At 44.8% G+C, this 15,573-nt stretch overlaps 1 protein-coding gene across 2 annotated transcripts in view; it reads left to right on the forward strand.

Moving 5' to 3' along the window:
- ABCD2 (ATP binding cassette subfamily D member 2) overlaps nt 1-15,573 on the forward strand; it is a 64,755-nt gene that overhangs the window by 41,712 nt on the left and 7,470 nt on the right. For both annotated transcript variants that reach the window (XM_005286829.5, XM_065554266.1), the window contains one exon: nt 5,863-6,008. In XM_005286829.5, coding sequence (XP_005286886.1) covers nt 5,863-6,008 — 146 coding nt within the window. The remainder of the gene's footprint in view (nt 1-5,862; nt 6,009-15,573) is intronic.

Below are 15,573 nucleotides of genomic sequence, written 5' to 3' on the forward strand. Positions count from 1 at the left end.
CCTGCTGGTACGATGCTTAAAGTCGGCTGTGTACTAGCCCATACCGGCAGCCACTTTCTTACCGGTACACCATACTGACTTACTTTCACCTCTGGTTAGTGGGTAACCAATTGTAATAAGCCATAAATCCAGTGTCTCTGTTCAGTTCACGATTTTTGGTGTCTAGCAGAGTAATGAATTTAAGCTCCCGGACTCGGCTTTTGAAAGTGCTGTTGTGCAGGCTTCCTTTTGAGGATGAGACCTGATAGGTCAGACAGAGTGATTGCTTTGTGAAAAGTGTTCACCCACAGGTGATGTGGTGGTTTTGTCTTTTATCATTTTCCTGTGTGAGCTCATTTGAGAGCGTAGTGTATAGTTGTGTATAGTTGTGTGTATGGTTTCATTGTTGAAGCTGATTATTGTGTCCAGGAAGTTGATGCTAGCGTGGGAGTGTTCCAGAGAGAGTTTAATGGATGGATGGTGCTTGTTGAAGTTGTGGTGGAAACCTATGAGGCAGTTTAAGCCATCTATCCAGAGGATGAAAACAGGGATTTGGAGCAATCAAATTTTTCAATTGCTCCACTCCAGCTCCGGGCACAAACCTACTGCTCCGCGCTCCAGCTTCGGGCTCCCCTCCAAAGCCCTGGATGAAAATACCATCAATGGTTTTGTAGGAAAATGACTAAGTGGTTTTCAGCAATTCATATTCCCTGCCTCCCCCACTCCAAAAAGCTGGTGCTGAAAACAGTTTAACTTTCACTAAATGCTAGTACAGCAATTCCAAAACTTTTTGTCGGCACAACTCCATTTTAATGAATTATTTCCTCCCGTGACCCCAGACAGCACAGAGGATGCCATTTTGAAGAGTAATGTGACCTCGTACCTATGGTGTGTGTGAGGTCATGCCACATGGGGGATGCCATTTTGCTCTACAATGTGGTGTTGTCCTCACAGCATGACCTTGTACCTATGGTGCACGTGAGATCACGCTGTGTGGAGGTTGCCGTTTTTAAGTGATGTCCTCCACGCACTGAGAACTCACACACACCATACATGCAAGTGTAACCCACACACCTTCTGGGTGTGGTGTTCTGTCCCAGCTAGTGGCACTGAGACCACTTAGAGAGAAGAATGAGTCTGCTCTACAGCCTTTTAGCTCTTGTGGTAGAGGCTCATGCACCAAGCTCCGAGGTCCCAGGTTCGATGGCCAGGGTCTGTTGGCATTACACAAGGTCATGCTGTTCCGAGCAAACTGGCTTCCTCCACACATGAGGGATGGCCATGACCCCATCTGCTGATGGCATGACCCCATTTGGGGTTGCACCACAGAGTTTGGGAACCACTGTGCTCGTGTAAACAGGACAACACCATTTCCAGCACTGTTACAGAAAGTGCAATTGAGGCCTAGGCCAATGCCACTAATACATGTAAAACTATATAGGGCCTTAGTCCTGTAAGTCCATAACTGTTAGTGTCATGAAATTCCTTCCCTTTATCCTGCAGTGGGGTCTGATCGGTGTCATAATATCAGTGGGTTAGACCACTCCCTCCTGAAAGGACTCCCATGGGAGGAGGCCATGAAGACAAACACTTTTCAAGAATAACTTCACAGCTTTCTGTAAACTTTCCCCTCAAAAGAGTGGGGCCATGGGGGCCATGGAGTTTGCCTGGGTGAGACTTGCCAGCCCCAAAGATCCTGGAGTCTGCAGAGAAGGGGTTGCCCACACCTCTGGGCACTGTAAAACTAACAGTAACAGCAATCCACAGAGACAAGAGATGTTTACGTGGAGCTCTCTACTGATGGCCCCACCTCACTTCTCCTTTGGGTCCTCTTGCCCCTGGCACCACAGCTCTAACAGGAGCTGTACTGATTTTGGCAGATGATTAGCAGCAGCAGCTAAGGAGGACCCAGAGGGAGTTAATATAGCTCCCAGCTATAACAATTTCCTCCTGGATTTCTACACAAAACGCAGGGAACAGTGTTTTGCAGCTGACTAGATTCTGTGCAGGCCCTGCCTGCGCCCCCAAATATCTCATAGATCACCCACAGGGTGCATCAACAGCATCCCAGAGAGCAGAAGATGGTGATAGCAGGAAGGGGGATATCAGCCCTCTACAAGTGCATTTGCTAGGACTCTCTGGCCCAATGAATATCAATCTAATATGTACCAGTGTCTGTAGTAAGGTAGTACATTTTTTTGAATGGAGCCCAGGTTTGTTCCAGAACTAGAGGCAGATGAGCCTTCCCTCAGTACTAAGGCAACCGACTGAAGAAACTCATTATAGACAGAATAATAAAGGTTTAATCTGAGTACCATTGAAGTCAAAGGGTCAGATCTTGGGCTTTGCAATCCTCCAGTGGCACAAAGCCAGTGGATGCAGTCTGCTGAGGATTCCCCAGAACAGAACTGATGCCACCTATCCTGGTCCCCCAGCAAAGAGGCCTGGCCTGCATGGACCTGTCACCAGCCATCCCTGACTGCTGCAGTCCTTGAGACGGGCAGCTAAGCAAAGAGCAGCCTTTAGGCTAGAAGCAGGGTGGCTCAAAATTACATTTACTAACCTACCCCAGTGTGCGCTGAGCACAGCTTGGCTGCACTGGAGGATCTGGCCCAGTGGATGCAGGACTGGGCCTAAGCCACCTGAGTAGGTATAATATGATTTGGAGCCCAGCTGTTTGGGGAATTGTAGTTAACTAACAAACTCTGTTCTTTGCACTGTGCCAACAGCACTGTTATCATCGCTGTGCTTATGAGAGGAAGTAGCAAGGGGTAGTAGGTTCTATACCAGCTTATTCTTCATAAATCACTATAGTGGGGGGAAAAATCAATATTTGCCATACAGAAAATGAGAGAAGCAACTTCCTCTAAATGGGAATTGTGTTTTGCCTCATTCCTAAGCAACAATTGGTGCAGCCTAATTCTACAGTGATAGGACTTGTATAGATGCCTGTAATAAATAATTAAGGCCCTGATTCAGGAAGATACTTAAGCACATGACTAACTTTAAGTACATGAGTAGTCCCACTGCCCTTGTGCTTAAACTTAGGCACATGCATAAGTACTTTCCTTAATCAGCTCCAAAACCAGAATGGGTGTTTTAAAACTATCTCAGTGAGGAATCAAAAATAAACAAGTCATAAGAAAATACTTGTGTCCCTTCAATATGTTATGTAATTTTCCTTTAGTCTTCAAATGTTATTGTAAAAATTACATACAAAACACAAATCTGATGGTTGCATTTGTACATGTGTGGCAGTGTTATAGTTAGAAATGGAAATTTGGGTGGGCCCCTACTTATAGTGGATAAGCAGTGAAATCTCAGCAAATCATTTATGTTAGAACTTAAGTTTCCTCACAGTGTGTACATTTAAAATAAAGTTGGTATATGGAAACAGTTGGGACTTCTAACAGATTTGCACTACATGGTCACAACCTTTCAGTGAAATGTTGCTTGCACATAATTTGTTGTATAAGAAGGAAGATCCCACCCAAATATTGCATGACAGTAACTTTGTCTTTGATTGGCCAAAGTCTGTTACATATTTTTAAAATATCATATTTCTCCAATATCTGAGCTGCTGCCTTCAGGGTGCATGGTTAAAATAAATAAATTTTTTAAAGCATGTTAATAAATTTACTTAAGTTTGGCATTCCCACAGGCTCAGATTTGAGTGGGTCTGGGTGCTAATTGGGTGGGCCATAGCTACACCTGTGATATGGGGTGAGATCCTCACCCCTGCTCCAGCTCCTTCACACCAGATAAAAGTGAAGGAGCAGCATAAAAGGGCCCTGAAAGCCAGTAATCCAGGTAGGGGAGGAGTCTCCCAATGTAGGCACTGCAGAGACGATTGTAAGGCTATTCTCTGAGAACCCCCTTACAAGTCCAAGCTTAAAGGGTGTGGGGGGAATGGGAGTGGTGGTGTATCAGCAGTAGGGCCACACTCTGCCAACTCTGACTGAAGCTATTCTGGGAGATTTTTTTCCCCCCATGATGTAATGTCATTAATTGTACTGTTTAACCCATTCACAATATCAAGCTAGCTACAGAGCAACAGCAATGAATAGCTTGAAACTTTAAACCTTTATACTCAAATACTTTAATTATAATTAAATGTTATGTTTTTACCTTAAAGCTGCCAACACAGAATGCATTCTGCTGTAACTGTGTCAATTTTGTGAAGCCAATTTTTGAATGCATTTTTTTTTTGCACCATTGGTCATTAAAACAGCAAAAATACTTTTTCTTTTTCACTGTGCCACTATTCAAATGACCCCTCACCACCGTCATTTTTATGGGTTTTTGTTTTGAACTGTTAGCTAAATAGCTAATACATTTTCTAGCACTCGGTTGGGAAATGCAGTGAAAAAACAGGCAACTTTCATCAGCGTACTTACGCGTCAGTTATGATAGTACTACCGGTTTCTATTACGTATTAGGTCATTATGCTGCCAAGGGAAAGAAAAACACAATGAGATGACACCATTCTGTTTTAACAATGAATGAACTTCTGTATGAATTATGTGCATTCATTATATCAATTTGTTTTCTTAAAATATCCTATTAAAATCTCCCAGATTGCTTTCAGTAGTCACCGGGAAATCGATGCCAATTCCCGTAAACTCCCAGCCAGTCGGGGAGGGTTGGCAACCCTAGACCAAAGCCTGGCAGAGATTCTGAGCAGCACTGGCGCCTGCCCCTAGGCCACTCCAAAGAGTCAGCACTAGCTCAGGTACCACAGCTGTCTGAGTTATGCCTGGGGCTAGGGGGGCCAAGGGGCCACGGCCTTCCCACTTTTGAAAGTGGACAGGCCTCGCCCATCTACTTTTCTCCACGGGCCCAGCCCCCTGCTCCTCCTCCTCCCCCCCCAAGGCATCACCCCCCAGCAGGCCAGAAGCTGGAGCCTGGCGCTGGTAAGAGCAGCCTGGGCAGCTGTGAGGAGCCATGGACCCTCCACCTGCCCAGGGTTGGGGGACCCAAGAGCAGCCCCAGGCCCGTGTCCTGCCCCCCATGTCCCCTGTCCAGGGCAGATGGAGGGTCTGCGACTCCACACAGCTGCCCAGATGGCTCTTACCATGGCCTGGCTGCAGCTCTTTGGCCACTGAGGCCCCGACCCCAGGCTGAACTGGGTTGGGGTAAGAGTTGCGCGGGCAGCTGTGAGGAGCCGCAGACCCTCCACCTGCCCTGGGTGGGTGACCTGGGGGGAGAGAACATGAGCCGGGGGCTGTTCTTGGGCCTCGGGGAGAAGAAGAGGGGCAGGGGTGGGGCCACAGAGGGGGCAGGGCCTCGTGGACCCCCCACTTTTAGGAAGAATCCATTGACTCTGCCTGGGGCTGCTGCCTCCCATCCTCCAAAGCAGTTCAGGATAGAGAGGGTGAAAAGGTGACTTTGTGGCACCTTCCCTCGTCTTTCCCTCTGGCTTGTGAATTCTGTGTTTCACTTCTAAGAGATGCAGCACAGAATCTCACCGGTGCTAAGTTTTTATTGTAATTGCCTTTTGGTGTATATATGTTGAGTTAAACTTTTAAAATCTAAAAATAAAACATATGCAAAACAGTATGCAGTATCTGATTTTTGTTTTCAAAAACATGGATTCAGACTAGGTCATGAAATAATGTTTATTCTGCTTTAACTATCATGTTGTTTTCATGCTAATGTTATGCATGTTGCTGCACTGTAATCAGTTTTTATGTAAACAGTGCATTGTCCCCAGAGTGAGTTTAGAGAAACATACACCCACAGTGTATCCACAGATAATTACAGTTTTAGAAACAGTGTTTAAAACATTATACCCTGCTCATAGAACATCAGCAAGATGTACTAAATAGCAGGGCAGAGAAGTGACTTGGTGTAGATTACTAGTTTCATGTTGTTGTTTTACAGGCCCTACATGTCCATTGGAACACTACGTGATCAAGTCATTTATCCAGACTCAGTGGATGACATGCATGAAAAAGGATACCAAGACCAGGATCTGGAATGTATCCTGCACATTGTTCATCTGTATCACATAGTTCAAAGAGAAGGAGGTAAATCCTATATTTTAGTAAATAATTGAACATCTCACAGGCATAGATATTAGTGTAATATCATGAAAATATTGGGCCCAATTCTCCTTCTCACGCCTGTCTTAAAACATTGCAGCTACATTAACTCCACAAGATGCAAGTGAGAGGCGATTCAAATTCATTGTCAACTATCAGTTATATCTCCTGTAAGGCTTTGACCAAAGCAAGCACATTTTTAGTAGTATTTTTTACAAGCATCCCCAGACTGAATGAGTTAAAAATAACTAAACTACAGCGAGTACCCTTAGAACCATCATGTTATAACTTGCAGTATAAGTTACCATGGTATTCCCAGTATTCCTCATTCTAAGAATAGGGGTCATTAAATACCTCAGCGCAGTAAATGTCAAGATATTAATGTCTCCTGTTGTATCTAGGGAGTTGGAGCACTGATGTCAATGAGTTTTTTGTTCCGTTGTGTTTTCCTGTAGAATGTTTTCATAGTTCTGGTCCCACCAGTTCCTTTTCTGTAGTTTGAATTGACTCCCTTAGCAGTGTGCTGTAGATATTGGTTTGTGACAGAACTACTAGCATTTAAAAAAGCAGAAGGATACCCAGGAGGATACCGTAGGTGGGCAGGCTGTGCAGCTATAGTTGGTGCTCCTTTAGGAGGAGATACTTGAGGTGCAGTAATTCATACTCTCGGAGACCAACGGTATCATTCTCCCAGCGCACTTCATCCCCGGTGGCTCAGGCAGTCGGACACTCAAGGCTAGTTTTGAATTCCAGTTCCTGCCTGGAGTCCATTACTCTGCTAAAAAAGCAGGATATTGGTTTCTTTGTGAAAAACATATTGTACTGGTGACTTTCTGTGCTACTGTGGAGTGTGGATAGTAATAGTTCCTGAGTATAACATTAGTAATCACTTTTATGTCCATGTGTGTAATGATATTTTTCATACCTATCCCATTTTTCCCAATCCACAATCCTGCACTCATATTTTTACCTAGGTTAACATTTCCCATGTGAAGAATTTAATGATTGTGTGACCTACTGACCTAAAAGCCATGATGGTTCTGCCCTTTGGGTTTTTGGGACATTGCCCTGTTCAGATAAATCTGAGAAAATAAAATCAAAGTAAATTAAATTTACTTTCATCTCCACTCATATTTAACATTCACATGTGTTAATATAACACACAGCATGGAACATTTACCAGAAGACTAAACCTGTTAGCTAGAGGTAGATGCAGAAGGGTCAAAGGGCCCAATTAACTAAATCGAGAATTAAAAATTATAACTATATTAATAAGTCTCAATTTAGCTTCTGTAATGGAAGGTGGGACCAAAAACAGCAGCAGTGAAAGCAGCTAAGCTGTGGCTGTTATGGGCAGCAGCAGAATGGGCCCTGGGGATGAGGTGGGGAGGAAGTAATTTCAAAATAAACCCAAAACAAGACACACAATAAATAAAGTCAGAGCTGAATAGGAAGGATGGATCCATGTTTTTCGTCTGCTTTTTTATGCTAGCTTTCCACTATGAACTATTTTTCATAGTGGAAGGATATGTTACAGACACTTCTCCAAATAGCAGTGTTAGAAATATTTTTTAAAAGAAAGACATTTCATATCAAGCATCTGTGCTATAATAGCAATAGGCCATCGCATGGTGTATGTTCATAGGCTGTCAATGCTTTCCTGAGGCCTGTGGCAAAGAAAAAGGCCTTCAACCATAGACAACTTGTGCTTCCCAATATGCGGTGGGACACTATGTGAACGGGAGGACACGTGACCTCCCCACATGTCTCCTTTGCCCAGTGACCCCACACACACCCTGCCCAGCCCAGGGCCACCATGCTCTCCTTACCCCCACGTTACCTGGCAGCTGGGTGGGGAGTGAGGAGCGGGACGGAGCCGTTTCTGCCTGAGAGAGCCTGGCTCCCCACCCGGGTTCTTCTGCCAGGGACAGGGACCAAGCGAGCAGGATTCCCCTCTTCCACGCAGCATGCTCACCCCCTGTCCCTAGCAGCCGAGTCTGGGCAGGGAGTGGGCTGTCACTACCTCTTAGGCACCCTCAGGTAGAAGTGGCTCCGTCCCGCTCTCCACCCAGTTCTGCTAGGGAGAGCAGCCAAACGTGCCAGAGAAGCGGAAGAGGGGGAGGCGCAAGGAGAAAAGGACAGAGCCCCTCTCCCTCCCTGCTTCCGGGAAGCTAATCTGGGGGGCACTTGACTGCCGCATGCCCCTGGGGGCCATGCGTCATCTCTGCATGCGCCAGTATGAATTGCCTGCTGCTCTGTATCTGAACACATGCAGCTAATTAGAGAGACAAGTTGGGTGAGGTAATATCTTTTTTTGGATCAAGTTCCATTGGTGAGAAAGACAAGTTTTTGATCTACACAGAGCTCTTCTTCAGGTCTGGGAAGGTTACTCAGAGCCTCACAGCTAAATACAAGATGGAACAGATTGTTTAGCATCGATAATTAGCACATATTCTAAGTCAGCATTTCTCAAACTGGGGTCCCTGAGGATACCCCAGGGGGTTTGCGGGCCACACTGATCAACTCCTCTCCCTCCCTCCCAGCACCTCCTGCATGCTAAAAGTCTGGCAGCACAGCAGGGTGAAGGCAGGCTTCCTAACTGCCCTGGCTCCGCACTGCTCCCGGAAGTGGCCGGCATGTCCCTGAGGCCCCAGGGAGAAAGGGGGTCTCCATGTGCTGCCCCCACCCTGAGTGCCGACTCTGCAGCTCCCATTGGCTGGGAACTGCGGCCAATCAGAGCTGCAGAAGCAGTGCCTGCAGGCAGGGGCAGCGCACGGAGAACCTCCTGTCCCCCCTATGTAGGAGCCACTGCCAGAGGGATGTGCAGGTTGCTTTTGGGAGCTGGAGGCCGGAGCTCTCACCCCCTCCCACACTCCAGCCCCCTGCCTCAGCCCAGAGCCTGCACCCCGCATACAAACGCTCTCCCAGAGCCTGCACCCCTCACCCCCTCCTGCACCCCAACCCTCTGCCCCAGCCTGGTGAAAGTGAGTGACGGTGGGGAAGAGAGCAGGGGGTAGGGCCTCAGAGAAGGGGCAGGGCCTTGGGATAGGGGGCGGGGCAAGGACTGAGTGGAGGGCTTAGGGGTCCCTGAAAAAATTTAAATGACAATGGGGGTCCTCGGGTTGCTAAAGTTTGAGAACCACTGTTCTATGGACCTGTTCAAATGGAGTGGCCCATTAACACTTCTGCAGTCACAGGACCAAAAAAAAGGGGGGACGGCTAGTGGAGTTACAGATTGTTGTAATAAACGATAACAATAAGGCAGTTACAGTGCTGCACCTAAAGAGCAGCCGTTGCCAATAGTGCTATATACTACCAAGTGGAAGACCCAAAATCAAGGTCTTGGTCTCTTGCTTCTGAGGCTGGAGGGCTTTCAGTCAGCCTTTCATCACTGCCCTCTATTCCTGCTCTCCTGCCTGACTTTCGAATCTCAGATTTGGATACGTTCTTTATACAAATAATTCAAATGACAATATTATAATTAGTCTTATTGCAGGAGTAATCAGAGGTCCCAGCCAGGGTCAGGGCCTCACTGCACAAGGTGCTGCACAAACACATGGTAAGAAAAGTCCCCTTTTAGATTGCAAAGAGAGTTTGCAATCTAAAAAGACAAAAGCAGACAAAGAGACCAGGAGCGGGTTACAACATACCAGCAAAAAAAATCAGAGCCATGATAGACTCTCAGTTTGTTTGTTCCATTTCCCTCCTTCCTTCCTCTCCACAAGACAAACAACATACAAAGGGTGCAGGAGAAGGATGGCAATCAAAATATGTGTATTTTTATATGCATTACATACATTTTTATATGTGCATGTTAATAGACATTATATACCTTTTTAAAAAATACACATGACTATACCCAACAGGTCCTAATGTAACCATTATTAGTTTAGCCAATTTCTAGCAAGTCCTGTTGAATATCTGCGAGCTATTTTAACAGTTTACATGTTTTTATTATTTGTAAGAAAAGGGGCAAGATGTATATCTATAACAAACAGCATTTCTCATTATTTGTTGTTGTTCACCCTCTTGTCTTTCACATCCCACTCCCTTTGTTTCCCATCCCTTGCTGTATTATGTCTCTGTTAGGGCTGTGCCCGGAGGAGTTTACAGTTTGTCTATATTTTAATCGTCTGTGATTGTTGGGTACACATAATAAGGTGCTGTAAGGATTTGTGCTCCAATCCCTAGGGGTAGGGTTGAGAGAGCCAAACACAGCCTGGAGTAAGCAAGCCTGATTCTGATCTGACTTATACCAGAATAATCACATTGTCTTCAGTAGAGTTATTTCAGATTTACATCGGTACAAATATAATCAAAATCTGGCCAAGCAGGTGCAACTGCTGCAGAAGTCTCTGGACCAAGTTCAGTGGTGATGTAAGCTTGCACCCCTCCCGAGCACAAACTCCCTCCCAGAGCCAATTCCTACTCTCATTATAGCCAATAGCAGAAGTTCCATTTACTGCACTGGGACTAAGATTTGGCCTAAAATGGGTCAAAGTGAGTGTAAGAGACAAAGAAAAATAACTTGCCCAGATTTGGCATTTAATAGATGTACTATCCACATGTAACTTACTCTCCATGGGGGCAGAAGAAGGATGTAACAGGAAAAGCAACTAACCAGCAGGTACAAGAAAAAGCAGGTCTTTTCCTCATCAATACATTAATTTATGCTGATTGAATCTGAACATTCCTAAACCCAAATTCAGCTCTGGTGCCAGCAGGCAACTCCCAGTGTGAGGTGCACTCCCTTAGGCTAGGGGCTGAATTTGCTACCCACGTCATTGTTCTCCACACCGACTTGTCAGGCTCTGGGTTCTACATGGTCAGGCCTGGTAGCTGGAGTGTTGGTCAAAGCCAGATGTGGGGTTGGGACTGGGCCAGGGCCACTCTGAAACCAGGGCCCAGGGACAGGCTGTGGGTCAGAACTGGGATCAGAGTCCACGTACAGACTAAATTAGGATCACAGTCAGAAAACGAGTTGAAGCCAGGCTGGAGTCAGTCCAAGGGTCTGGGGATCAGGAGGCTAATGCAGACCTGGAGCAGGGTCAGGGCAAGGCATGAACCAGGCTGAAGTAGACTGGGACAAGGCTTGGGGGCAGGAACAAGAACCAGATCAAGAGCAGGCTGGAAGCATAGGAAATCTGTAATATTTCAGGCCCTACCAAATTGATGGCTGTGAAAAACGTGTCATAGACTGTGAAATCTGATCTCCCCCATGAAGTCTGGCTATTGTAGGGGAGACCAGATTTCACAGAGCTAGGCGGCTGGAGACCGGCAGCTGCTGGCCAGTAGCCCAGCTCTGAAGGCAGCACAGCCACCAGCAGCAACGCAGAAGTGAGGGCAGCATGGTACGGTATGGCACCCGGCTCTGAAGGCAGCAGCGCAGAAGTATGGGTAGCAATACCAGGACCTTCCCACAATATCCTTGCGACCACCCTCCTCCCAGCCCGCTTTTGGGTTGGGACCCCCATGGTTACAACACTGTGAAATTTCAGACTTAAATATATGAAACCGTGAAATTTACAATTTTTAAAATCCTCTGACCATGAAATGGACCAAAATGGACCATGAATTTGGTAGGGCCCGAGTAATACTGCAAAGCAGCAGAAGGGTTCCTGGCCAGGAAGTGCTGTTGCACAGACTGACTTGCAGCTCTGCAGGGTCAGTGAAATACCTGTGCCTGGGGGTCATCTGACCTGGGTCTTGCTCAGGGATAGGCTGCTGCAGCATACTGAGTGATGAGTCACTGCAGGCTCTGTTGGAGGAGTGAGTCAGGACAGCTGAGTGACCTGCCCTGGCCTGGCTGCAGGTTTGCCTCAGAGATCAGATGAGGGGCACTTACCCTTGTTTTCTAGCCAGCTGATAGCCAGTTAATTTATACCGCCCCTGGACTTGGTCCAAGATCCACAAAAAGGACACTGATAGTGTCTACTGAGCTAGGGGAACCTAATATTGTGTTTATTTATAAAGCCCACAATGCAACTTGGTGAAGGTGCTCAGAATGCTGTCCAATAATTTTACAATAAAATAAATGAATAGAAACATAAAATATATTAGACATAATAAATAAAGCCACGTTTAGCATTTGATGCTGAAAAGACATGGCCAGTAATCTAGAGTAAAGAGTTAAAAAAAAAAAAGTAAATATGGGACTGTAGAGCTTTAATTCCCCATCCTGGGTCAAAAGGTGTACATATTTAGCAACTGTCAGTAGCAGTGCAGCCTGGGGCACACTGATCAGTTTATTACATTATAAAATCCCCAGACATCTGTTGTAACCTGCCTAGTGCTTGCCCAGTTTTGCCCGTTCAGGGACTGATGAACTGCTAAGCAAGTAGAACTAGTTCATGACTTTGCAGCATGATTATTTTGCATTACGATAGCTCCAGGAGCCTTGTCAGGACTTGGTTCCCACAGGCTTCGGCACTATATAGACAGACAGACCTGGCGTATGCGCCAAAGACTTCACAGTCTGATAACTATAGTTCTATTTATGCTTTTGCCAATGAAGCTACACCACCCCAATCCTCAATTTGCCTATTTTTCAGTGTTTCAAAAGAACCTGTGACTGTCTATTGACCATTTTGCGGTAGCAGAGTGCCACTCTTTTCATGTCGACGGGACTCAAGGGATGTACTTTACTGCAGCCCCAAATGTGCTCAGAACAAATGCCTACTTTTTGTTGTTGAAAGTGGGAGAGGACGATCCAGGAGCCTGTACAAGGAACTGAATTGGTGTTGCAATCAAATTTAGAGTAGTTTTGACAAGAGCGTCCACTTACGATACTCTGGCCAAGAGCATCCAGGCTGTTAAATGTGTGCTATTCGGATAGTCTGATTTTTTTTTCCTTGATCGCTTTGTTACATATATTCTGTCATGTGACTAAATTAACCTTTTAACTATGAAATGTCTTTAAATCCATTCTGAAATCTCACAGTTCTCCTTTCATAAACAACTTTGGGGAGATTTTTTCCTCCCATTTGTAAAATGAATATATATACGATATTCAATATTCTTTACACCTGTGTTGTGCAATCAGAGACGAAGGAGAAGTATAAGGATTTGGTCTTTAACCTCTCTGCTTTAGTTTCCTCATCTGTAAGGGGATAATAATTGCCTGTGTCACCGGGTGTTGTGAGCTTTATTGAAGTCTCCAGAGCACTGAGATACTTTGCTAAAAGGTGCTATGTAAGTGCAAAGGATTTATCCACGTGCAATTGTTATTGCAGATATAAACTGTGAAGCTGGTTTATTGCAAGCTACACTAATAACTGTTCAGAGGAAGAGATCAGAGCATTAGAAATTAGCATTGATTTTAAATTTAGCCAACAGGTAACATTTATATTATGTTCCTTCCCTAACCATTATTAAGTCCTTATGTTGCTAAGTCTCGTGGAGGGGATGGATGAGGAAGGCATTAGAGGGAATAGGGCAGCAGAAACAAACGAAAATATTAGAATACGGTTAAAGTATAAGTTAAAGCAGATGCAAACCTGGCAATTTTGCCTTAATAAATGGAGGTCATATCTTCTTTTGGAGGGGACCATAAGAGGAGTTTACTAAACAGGTCATGTTCCCTCCATTTTCCAGCAACCTTTCCTCTCTTTTGCCTTCCACCACTCTTGTGCCGTATCTGGTATAGGCTATAGGTGGACACAGTTCCCACTCTTAGTACATGCGCACCCACAGACCACTTTGGATCCAGACCATCCATCCCAATACGTCCCTGGGGTTTCCTTTTTTATTAACGTAAAATAAAAAGAGAATATAAGCATCAGCCTCACTTACTTCCCGAGTTTAGTTGTTTGCATGGCTACTACTCTCTGTCCCTACCCCAGTTCCCCTTGTCGTAAAGAGACACACCAAAACGTCAGTTCCCCTTGGTTGGAGCTCACCAGACCTATGGCATCTGTCTGCTGGGCTGAGTCTGCAGAATAGCACTCCATCTCAGTGCTGTGCTGGGTTCTAGCACCTGGGACACCCTGTCACAAAGAGCCCCCACATTCAGTTATCATCAGTGGCAGAATTCACCCAAATGATAACTCGAGAGGGAGACAATTAGGCAACATTCTTTAAAGGAAATCAGCTGATAGGAAGCAATATACACTCAGCATATACTGGGAGCCAGATGGATCCTCCAGATTTGAGTCAAATGTAATTCTAAGGAATAATAGAACCAAGGACTGAAAAAGTTGTATTTCTCTGTCATTTACGTGCATGTACATATATGAATAATGTCATTGTGTTACTATATATTTTACAATCAGGTAGACAGAAAATTCTAGGAATTCAGCTTCCAGCATTACTGATTCCCATTTTCATTTAGCTTGACCTCCCATCAGGAGACTTACTGAGGCTTCTTAAATGACAAAGGCACAGCTCTGGTGGGCCCTGGCACAATTCCAACAATGCAATTGTGTAGCCAAAAGCCTACAGCACCCTTACAAAACCCTGCCTGCACTTTTCTAACCATAGACCAAAGCCAAGAAATGACAGTCTAACTTGCTTACTTGACCTTGTTTACGGTGTTATCTGGCAACTGTTCATTTTGGATCAGGCAGCGGAAGCAGCAAAAGGTCTTTGTGGGTCTCCTTATTCCTCTAGTTTCAGTGCTGTTGGGTTGATCTGGAAATATATCCTCCTCCTCTTCCACCCGCTCTCGCACCTGTCAGACAGTCTGTCTCTCTCCTCTGTAAATGATTGATTGGGAGAAATGTGCTTACCCTAGTTTCTCCCTTTTAAAAATAATTTCTTGTTTTGCACTGTTCTATCAAGCTTAATTTTATTAAAATCTTAATTTTAATAAGGTAGCCTGCATAATGTCAGGAGTATGCCACAATGCTGACATAAACACAACTCGACAGTAATAAGAATAGCAAATAAAATGCATTCAAATGGGGTTTTTTACTGATTTTTCTATGAGGAAGAGATGGTAAAAGAAAGATTTATGGAAAAAGCTATATAAACAGTGTCAAATTTTATAGAAATTGTGGGGTCACTTTTTTATTAAAGGGGTGGAGAGGTTTGCATGCAAAAAAAATCTGTGTGTGCATGCACATGTGCTGCACAGGTACCCATTTGTTCATACAGTCTGCATTCACAGTTGCAGAGGCCTGTGTGTGTGACATTTCTAACTGCGTCACCAAAAATCTGAGCAGACATCATTCTTACCTGCAATAGCAAGAGAGTCACTCTGTAACTGTTATGGTTTCATATTTTGACTCATTGAATTCTCATTTATTTTCTTAAATTTCCTGTCTCTTTATCCTGTAGGTTGATTTTTTGAAAATTCCTATTTAACTTTTAAGGAAGTGTCGCATACTCTCCCATGAGATAAACATGCCATGAAAATGCACAAATAGATTTACACAGCTGAAAGAATACATTTGTCAAAGAGGTGACATGTAAAAATTTCAGAATTGCATAAGTGACTTAGGAGCCAAATCCCATTTTCAAAATTGAAGTGGGATTTAGGAGCCTATTTCAGTTGAGACTCTATGGGATTTAGGATCATAAATCTTAGGCACTTCGGAAAATTTTACCCAGC

Source organism: Chrysemys picta, chromosome 1 (assembly GCF_011386835.1).
Source record: "Chrysemys picta bellii isolate R12L10 chromosome 1, ASM1138683v2, whole genome shotgun sequence".
In the NCBI taxonomy this organism is placed as follows: Eukaryota; Metazoa; Chordata; order Testudines; family Emydidae; genus Chrysemys; species Chrysemys picta.